Source organism: Lingula anatina, chromosome 5, assembly GCF_051362555.1.
Source record: "Lingula anatina isolate TDL-2025a chromosome 5, LinAna3.0, whole genome shotgun sequence".
NCBI classification, from domain to species: domain Eukaryota; kingdom Metazoa; phylum Brachiopoda; class Lingulata; order Lingulida; family Lingulidae; genus Lingula; species Lingula anatina.
In genome coordinates this window covers 17,485,433-17,495,463 of record NC_141771.1, presented here as the reverse complement: position 1 = coordinate 17,495,463, position 10,031 = coordinate 17,485,433, and the positions used below count along the sequence as shown (strand labels likewise).

General features: G+C 36.8%; 2 protein-coding genes across 2 annotated transcripts; one reads left to right on the top strand and one right to left on the bottom strand.

Moving 5' to 3' along the window:
- Window positions 1-2,993: 2,993 nt before the first annotated feature.
- LOC106165427 (retinol dehydrogenase 16) lies at window positions 2,994-7,803 on the top strand. Its single transcript, XM_087014236.1, has 6 exons — window positions 2,994-3,144; window positions 3,648-3,766; window positions 4,246-4,348; window positions 4,927-5,188; window positions 6,069-6,232; window positions 6,868-7,803. Exons 1-6 carry the CDS (start codon window positions 3,018-3,020, stop codon window positions 7,101-7,103), a joined length of 1,011 nt encoding a protein of 336 aa, XP_086870362.1. The 5' UTR covers window positions 2,994-3,017; the 3' UTR covers window positions 7,104-7,803.
- On the bottom strand, window positions 6,856-10,031 carry LOC106165433 (sarcoplasmic calcium-binding protein-like). The gene is made up of 3 exons (XM_013543639.2): window positions 9,871-10,031; window positions 8,617-8,773; window positions 6,856-8,178 (listed from the first exon to the last, which is right to left on the bottom strand). Exons 1-3 carry the CDS (start codon window positions 9,952-9,954, stop codon window positions 7,775-7,777), a joined length of 645 nt encoding a protein of 214 aa, XP_013399093.2. The 5' UTR covers window positions 9,955-10,031; the 3' UTR covers window positions 6,856-7,774.

The following is a 10,031-nucleotide window of genomic DNA, read 5'->3' as shown; positions in this document are numbered from 1 at the left end:
TATTACTTAGGTGTTTATGTCGCTCAGGTGGCTTATCTCACAGATAACACCTACATGTACTAAAACACTTCAATGTTCCTTGTTTTATTGCAAAGTCTCAGCAAAAACCAGTAAGAGGCACTGACAAAAATTGCCATTCCATTAAACCCTTATTTCATGTTTTATTAAAAATGTATCTTAAAGATAATGATAATAAATGATATATTATAAAAATAATAAATTTAAAACAATGACAAGGGTTTTATCTTGCGTAGTGTTGCAGGAACACTGACCTGTTGATACTAGGTGCGCCTATTTACATTTACCCCCTTATCTAAAAACTGTTAAGCAAAGTTCACATTTTGATCGAGGACTTAAAGATTACCATAAAGGACGGCTTGGGCAATGATACAGTACACGATGTTTGTGTAAAAAGTTGAGGTTACCTACGTAACGGATTTAATTGGTACACGCATGTTTGTTGTGAATAATTATACGTCGTTAAAGACTTTTCGGACGCCAAGTAGTATGGAGACTATAAATGACTAAAATTTTAAATAAACTGGTACGGCCCCACAGCTGTGTTTGGTGAAATGTGGAATCAGGTTATTCTCTATCTATATTTCGTGAACAAGAGGACTTATTGAATGTGAATCTCGCACTCACCTCTTTTATCCGTTATGTAAAGTTTTAGATAACTTTCTACTCCACTGATATTATGGGCAGTATAACGGTATATGACCTAATATTACTTCCTTGTTCTAAGATAAGTTGTATCCGGGCATTATGTCAGGCTCAGTTCATATCACTGTGTAAATATAGATAGGTACGCTGTAAAACACAATGGCAGATCAGATTCAGGAATAGTAGTATGCATAAGGCTTTTTTCAGACCCCCCCCCTCTCTCTCTCTCTCTCTCTGTGTGTTTCTCTGTCCCTCTCCATTTATACTCATCCAGGAGTCAAAATCCTCTAAAATGATACCAGATATATATAACGTATAAATTGATGTGCGACAAACAGTATATTTGCAAAAAAATCAATTATATATTTTAATTAAAAAAGACAAAAAAATGTTAAAAGTGTCTTATAAGTGGTAAATATTTTCTAATCATACATACTAATACATTTATATACATGACTTAAGTAGCTTGAAGGTTGTGCCCTTTAAAAACAGGCTAAAAACGACATTTGATAAAGTATTGTCATTATGTTATCATATACATTATTTTGATTTTATTGGGGAGTGGGATTGTGGGGGATTTTCAGAAGTGAATTGTCAGGCGGGGAGTGCATTGCCTTGGTGGGGTGTGGGAATTTTTCGAAGGGGTGAGGAAGGATTTTCCTGACACCTGTTATTTATTTATTTTTCTTTTGATAATTTTTTCTGTTTGTTTTCTTGTTTGTTAGTAGAATGCATGCACTTCTTTGTACTCTTACTTGAAATTTCACCCTGTATTTTTCACTGTAGAGAAACTACTTTGAGCGACGTAATTGACATGCTGACCAACTCAACCTTGGCATTTACATGGCGCCACCTACAGGAGATGGGAGTGGTTAAACCAGTGGATACGGAGATGAGGTGCAAAATGTTCATTACAGGATTTGAAGAGAGCTGAAGCCACCCTTACAAAACATGCATGCATTCGATGAGGTGGCGGATTTAGAAGGAGGTGTTTGGGGGGGGGGGTCTGAAAAAAATTACACCAATGACCCCTCTTGAAATTACATGTAGAATTTTGATTAGCTAAATATAGTCCCAAACCGTACCAAATGGCACCGTTCGACCTCTAAAATACCAAAAAATTTGGGCCCCGAACCCCACGCCAAGGGGAGGGGGGGTTGGTTACACATCAGCCCCCCCCCTCTTCAAAAAATCCTGGATCCGCCCCTGCGATGTATTACCTGTTGTATGAGTCCACCTGATAGGCCTACACTTAAATATTGAGATGACTCTAATGTGAATTTTCGATTTGTCTGACACTATCGAATTTTTATCTTACTTACGTCTATTATGACTTTAGACAATATCACTAGTTTCATTTCGTTTAATTCATTGGAAATGGCAATTTCTGCTATTTCTTTTTTAACTATAAAATTATAAGATGAATATAAGATTTTTGAGAGATATTCGAAAATACCTTTTATTATTATTATTATTATTTTATTTTTATTATTATTATTATTATAAGTTTTATTATTATTATTATTATTATTATTATTATTATTATTATTATTATTATTATTCGTTGGGATTCATAAGACACAGAACAGAAATATTTTGAAGGTTTTCATTTCCACACATAGCCATTCTTGAAAAGCCTTTGTTTTATTCCGACAAAATTCCTTTTTTTACTACATACATGTAAGTTTAATCTGCATGCTTCCAGTCATCCCCCTTTTATTTCAATTAAGTTACAGATAAGAAGGAGGGAATAGGAAAAATGAATGCATAATATACAAATGAAGTCAAAATTAAGTCACTGAAAGTTGTCCAGTCCTTAAAATGAATGTGCTTTTTGCCCCCACCCCCCTCTCCAATTGTTTTAGTTGAGATAGTAATTGAACCTCTAATTGTAAAAGAGCACTAGTTTTCATGCTGCATGTTAAACGTGTTGTCAAGCGTTTCGTTACAAATGCCAAAAGATTATATAGAGAAAGGTACTTATAAACTACCAAATGAATTTTTTTGCAAAGGTCAGTTCATTTTTTGTAAAATGCATTTCACAGCGCTCTTTGCTGGTGTCAATAAACAATGCACTAGGTTGCAACTCTCGCTAGTTAACATGTAAACGTACTACAGGTACAACATGTAGTATGTACGCACGTATACAGCCAATTTCAAAGGTAGAGTTTAAATCCTTCTTACACTACAGTGATGCTGTAAGTTTCGTGGGTATTGAAATTAAATATATGCCATTAATATGACATATTTTATCAGAACATTAAACTTAAAGAAGCGCCTTTTTTCCTTCCTTTACTACTGGTAGCTTTAGACAAAAACACAAGGAGAGAAGGCAGACTGCCCATTTATGCACAATGGATACAGGATTTATGACACTGTGGCTGGTGGCAACTTTCATCTTTATCTTCGTCATTAACAGATATATGCACAAGCTACGCTTGAGTCCAAAGACGTACAAGGATAAATTTGTACTAATCACAGGTTTGTATGGTGTTATATATATATATATATATATATATATATATATATATATATATATATATATATATATATATATATATATATATATATATATATGCACATGTGTGTGTTTGCATGCATGCATGTATTGTATGTGTACATGCATGTTTGCAAGTAAAAGTGTGTGTGTGTGTGTGTGTGTGTGTGTGTGTGTGTGTGTGTGTGTGTGTGAGAGAGATCGAGAGAGAGAGAGAGAGAGAGAGAGAGAGAGAGAGAGAGATGTTGCTTACTCATTCAGATGCACAAACTTTATGCATCATAATTTTTTGTCATACAATTCATATAATTTTACAAGCGTAACAATCTTAATAAATTGATTTTCCTTAATTAACAGACTGGCCAATTATTAAGAAAGAAAATACCAAAAAAAAAAAAACACTGTGTCTGTCACTCCCAGCCCTTAATTGATTTGTGTTTGCTACAGACTACTAGTACTTCAGTCTGCTGTTATATTTCTGTTTTAGGCTGTGATTCAGGATTTGGTAAGATCACTGCTAAGAAGTTACATGAGATGGGATTCAATGTGTTTGCAGCCTGCTTGACTGAGAAAGGAGTGCAGGACCTTGCAGGACTATCTCAACAGGTATTGTAACTCTAGTTCATAGCATCCTAAAAAGCATGACTTGAATACATGAGCTGCATTCAACTTACATATTTTTATCAAAAAGATTAACATGTTCAGTGGACTAAAAAAGTATAAAAAATTTTTTTACATTTTTATACATTTTTTTTAATTGGTTAAGTAGAATTTTTGGTTGTTTGTCTAAAAAGTTGTAAGTTGTAACTATTATAACCTAGACTGAACATTACTGTAATCGCAACTAATTTTATATGAATTGTAGTGTATATTGTACATATTTTAACCTGTCACTATATGATTTTCTTACAAGAAAATCATACATAGTATTTATGATAGATATATTCATTTCGATTTCTGTAATTTTATTTCTCTCATGGTTTTATGAATGAGAAAAACACTTGTATAAAAAGGGAAGATTTAAATTCCAAATTGAATCATATAAATAATTGTTTATTAAAGTTTTACTTAACTTTTCCTGGAAGACCAAGAAAAGCAATTTGTTCCCATTTCTGATGGACGTTTCCAAAACAGAGAGTATACAGCAAGGATACGAGTTTGTTTGTCAACATGTCCCCAAGGAAAAAGGTAATATGTGTAACTTCATATCCATTTTATATGAGTATTAGTTTAAAAAAAACAAGAGATCTTAATAACCAGGTTGGATTATTTGGGCATAAAAATAAATGTGTTCTGTGAGTGTGATTGATATGACAGTGTAAATATATTGTGTTCAAATTTTTTTAAAGTTAAGATTTTTTTGTCTGCATAGGATTAGAAAACATGAAAAAATTAATTGCCATGGTTTTTCAAAGGACTTAAAGTGGATAGTGGGTGTAAACCTTTTAAGGTTTACTTAAAAGACCAATGTTTAGTCAATTTTAATTCAGGATAAGTCTGTTATAAATAATGATTTCACAAATAGGAATAAATACCAGTTGCTGTATTCATGTTTTAGACCAAAAATTACCTTCATTTATTTATGAAGTTTTATTGGGTACCATTGATTTAACACAGAATTCATGTAGGCCAAAGTTCTGGTCTTAGACTTTAGACAAACTCCAGGTCTTAAGTTCTTACATTGTATGTGAAACTTAACATTGTACACATACTCCTCTCATATAAAACTATTATAGTTCAGAACCTCATCAGTTCTTTTCTCACAGGTCTCTGGGGTCTGGTGAACAATGCAGGTATCAGTGGAGGTTTTGGCCCACCCGAATTCTTCACCAGAGCCACCTACCAGGGTGCCCTGGACGTCAATACCCTGGGGATGATAGATGTGACCCTGAGGTTTCTTCCCCTGTTAAAACAAGCCAAGGGGAGGCTGGTTAATATGTGTAGTGTAATGGGTCGCGTTTGTTTGCCGCTGTGCACGCCATATGCTGTTTCCAAGTTTGCTGTTGAGGCATTCTCAGATGGGATGAGGTACGTAAGTGCATAGTCGAACACATTTGGGGACAATGGGAGTTTTTGCCATTGTGTGATTGGTGCATTTTGGTTTTACAATTTAAATTGAAAGTTTCAAAAATACATGTTTTATATTGACCTTGGAGTGTGGGGTAAAGGTTGGTATTGTTTCAGAAATCTTAGGCCCCACTGATCTACGTGTATTGATCCAAATTTGCGGGCACTCTCGCTGACTTCAATCAGCTTAACTGAATGCCACGACTCCTCCTGGCGTTAAGTAGAACACGGATAAGCTGGTGATTGTACCAGGGCGTAGGAAACAATAGGAAGCGTGTCATTGAACAGGGGGGGTTCGGGGGGTTCGAAAGAACCTGCCCTTTTTGGGGGGAAAGGTCCACTTTGGATAAAATTTGATGTAGCTTCATGAAGTTTTTATGGAAAAAGGTCCACTTTTTCAGAAAAAAGCTCCCCCTTTTGAAATTGCTGGCTACGGGCCTGTCATTCTGTTATTAAGCTGATTGCAATCAGTAAGAGTCCCCGCAGAGTTGGATCAATCTTCCGCCAGGTGTATATGGGAATTGGGTCCTACACCTCATTTCCATAGATTTTAGATCGATCTATCCCTGTGGGGAGTCGCACTAGATTACTGTCAGCTTAGCCGGCTTAAGCGTCTGTCCCGCCGACTGAAAGCTGTAAGGGGGTAATTAACTATGGTGCCCGCTCGGCTGACTGTAATTTAGCGTGAAACCCCAGGGAGTTAGGTCGATCTAAATCTTAATCTCTGGATCGATCTAAATCTCTGGGAATACACCCCTAGATACTGTAGTACTCAATGTGACATCTCTTCTACAGCGTGTCTATGATATTGTAAATACATGTGCCTCGTGTCTATTTCCAGGAAGCACCTCAAAATCTGGGGCGTCAGCGTCCATGTAATTGAACCAGGCTTCTTTACCACCAATCTCAGCGACCCTGCCAGACTTTCGGGCGAGTTTGATAAGATCTACGACAATGCTCCACCGCCAGCCAGGGAGGAATATGGCGATATTTATGTACAAGAAGGTAGGAAGATGCACGTGTGCATGCGTGCTTGCTCGTACACGCGTACATGTGATTATTACGCGAGCATGTGTGTACGATTCGTGTATTAACAGACCGAAGCGTAATTTATTGCTTGCGTTTCACTCTCTGGCACAGAGAGAGAGAGAGAGAGAGAGAGAGAGAGCCAGTAAAAGAGACGAGAGAGATCTGAATTACTGGGTTGTGGCATTCGTTATCAGAGCCTGATTCAGTATGAAGATGACATGAGGGAGCGATGCCAGCACGTGTAGGCACACACACGCACACACACACACACACACCTGTTAATAAACATTCAGGTTTTGCCGTATTATACCCATAATAAAAATCAGGACTTTCATAAATGTTTTAAACATCTTAATAGGCTGCATCAAGACGATGTGAAAGAGAAGTTTTATCCGTTACTTTCTCGAATGTCACTTAGTACAAGCAAGGAGTTATGACTCCTTGGTACAAGTTAACATGATATTATAACTTTTGCGTATTTCGGATTTTCATTTTCGTGTTCATTGCATATTTCATTTTTAAAAATTATTTTAATGTTTAATGTGTTTTTTACGTGTTATTATTATTATTTATTTTTTTGTGTTTATTATTTTTTAAAATTTATTTTCCAGTAAAAGAAGTCATTGTTAAAGACATGGAGCGGTCTTCCAGTCCGGATATTCACTTGGTCCGGGACGCCTATATAACAGCTTTGACTGCGAGGTTTCCATACACTCGGTATCATGTTGGAACGGACGCTCACATCTTATTTTTCCTAGCTTTTTTACCTGGCGCGTGGGAAGATTGGTTACATTCTTTTTTCAATACTGTTGTGCTTCCTGGTGCTTTAAGGAAAAAAGACAAATGATTCGAAAGTTGGTGATAAATACCCACCTTTCTAAAGCGAACTGTTACACCGGACTTGGGACCGCTTGGAGAAGGATTTTTGCATACTTAAAAGAGTCAAACCCCTTCAAATTTGGGGTTTGACTGCGTTTGATATATAGTCAGTATAGTCAGTATCAAGTTCATACATACGTGTTGATGAATTTAATATGTTAGCGGCTATTTTTTTTTAAACATTTGAGATAGTCATTTGGAGAGTGGATCAGAATTCGGTTTTCAAGCGGTCCCAAACCCTGTGTAACAGAGGCTTATGGAATCACGTACATTCTATACGTGACTTATGGTTAAACTTTGTTAACTCAGATCTCATAGGTTATGTAATTTTTTGCTGCAAATCTAGTCATTTTCACTTCAACAACCGTTGAAGCGTAAAAAGTTAAACGTCGGTTTTAGGTAATTCTTCCTCGGGTATTTGAATTTATATATCACTATCAGTCCATATATTTCACATCAATTTTCGAATACGTTTTGCATTATATGTCATTAATGAATATTCCTTTGAAACGTAATTTTCATATTTTTACATCACACATTGGGCTTATGCTTTTACAATTGTTAAGTTTACCAGCATCATATTCCAATTTTTTAAATCAAGAATTGTTATTTTTTAACCAATAAATAAGAAATAAAAATTTAATTCGCCAGCGGTCCGAAAAAGTTAACATACGGACTTTTTGGGTCTTCACTAAGTAAATAGTCTATCATTCCTTGCACAAACTCGGCTTTCGTGATGACGCCGTCGCCATCCGTGTCCAGAGCGTTAAAGACAGGCGGGGAGTGTTCTACAGGAACGAAGCATGAATAGAAAAAAGCGGCGTGTTCTTTGGGTGATATCACGCCGTTTGCATCCAAATCCAGGGCATCAAACTCGGAGCAGCAGGCAGTTATTAAGCCAAACCGCGTGTTTTCCTCGTTGTAAGCCTTGAGACAGTTTTCCATGAAGTCATTTAGTGTGATTCCTTCCATAAAGGGGGCGTTGGCGGTGATATACTGCCACATCTGGAGCTGCGTCTCCATGACGTCTGCTGCCATCTCGCCTGCAACATGCAGGAAATTATTAAAATGTGTAAAAAATTATGGTGCCTTTGTCGTAACTATTCGTTTAAAACTAATTGCACATTAAGTGACATTTCATTTGTTTAACTGTTTTCACAAGTCTATAGGCGTCTTAGAATGAGATTTTAATTCAGCGGTCAGGAATCACTGCAACATTTCACAACGAAAATTGCTGTAAACTGGACTGTTGAAAAACATTTCAATGTTTTTTTAACCCAGATAAATCAATAGTGATGCACTGAAATTAATCATAGCATCTGTTTTTAAAAATTAAGCACTTTTAAGGGTATACTTAATTTCAGCGGACTGGTGCTATCAACAACGTTTTCTGTATATAAACCCCTTTAAGTAAACGGCTACCAACTAGCGGCCGCGACCAGTGACGCTTTTTAATTAAGGAACCCCAAAACAGGGTTTACCTGAAAGGTCCATATACTGAATTATTCTCCAAGCACTCATCTCGTAGTCGACTTTCTTGAGGTAGCCGTCTTTATTGACGTCCTTGTACTGGAAAAGTGTTCTAAATTTCCGTCGCCATAGTTCGGTTCCGGTTATCTTCGGGTAGTCTCGTGGGTGCTAAAAACATTTGAGGCACAGATATCGTGTTAATAGTCCATTTCAGTCTTATGGCATGGATAAACGACACGCACTGCTTATTTTGCTTGATATATTTTGCACTCTTTTTACATTGGACTGAACATATATGTACTTCTAGCTTTTATATACTCTGTAGATCTGAAAGAGTGCATGCATAATTATTTGTGGAAGACAAGATCATTCTGTAAAATTTTGTAATTCAATTTGCTGCAGATTATTGTCCGTAGCCCATAACATGTTACGTAAATAACACTCATTTTTACTCTGTAAATTAACCATATATGCGCGCGCGTGCGCACACACACACACACATACATACATGCGCGCACACACACACAAACACACACACACACACACTTCGTTCTATCCTGAAAACTGAGCCGGATAAAATCTAACAATGCGCCTAAATTGTGTCCTTGAAGACTTGCTACGGCTATTACCACTGAGAGGTCAGTTAAACAGGCTAAGGCCCACTGGTCACGTAATATGCACATTAAAGAAAACAGTTTCACGGCAAGTACTGCACAGTTACTAAAATGTATACTGAGGTGGGCTTAGGAAAGACCCACAAAAGAAAATGTTGAAGGCGCTTTTGTATTAGAGTTCTAAAGATCCAAATATATTGACCGTATATTGGAGTACTGGTAAGTTGCAGTGTCAAGAGGCATATACCCCTGTATGTGTCGACCAACATTATGCATGTACAGGACGAGGGGGCAGACACATTTAAACTGAATACATGTATACTTTTGTGTACTTTTAACATGCGTTCCCTGGACGACAAAAATGACACTAGGCTTATTCAGTCATTGAAAGATTCGCAAATAAAACCGTGCTTGAAAATATACTGCAAAGATTAACAAATCAACGGCAGTGGATAAGGGTACACAGTCACCAGAGTCATTGAGACGATGGTTTATAAATAAAATACATGTTAAGTTGGGGCTGTCTTTATAAACTTTATAGCCCCTAAGATGTCAGTGATCGTCTTCAGTAAAAATGATATACCGGTAAGATCTACATGTGTCTGTTGTCAAGGAACGATAAAGTGCGTTCTCTTGCATGGTTTGGCTTACCTTTTTTAGTTTCACTGACTGTTGTTTCAAGCACCTGTAAGGTTGAAAGAGTCTCGGGCCAATGGATAAGAGCGATCGAGACATTTTATGCAGTCCAAGTCTCGAGACAGAGTTTTCTTACTAGCTGCCTATTGACCTCTGAACTTTGTTTCCCATGATGC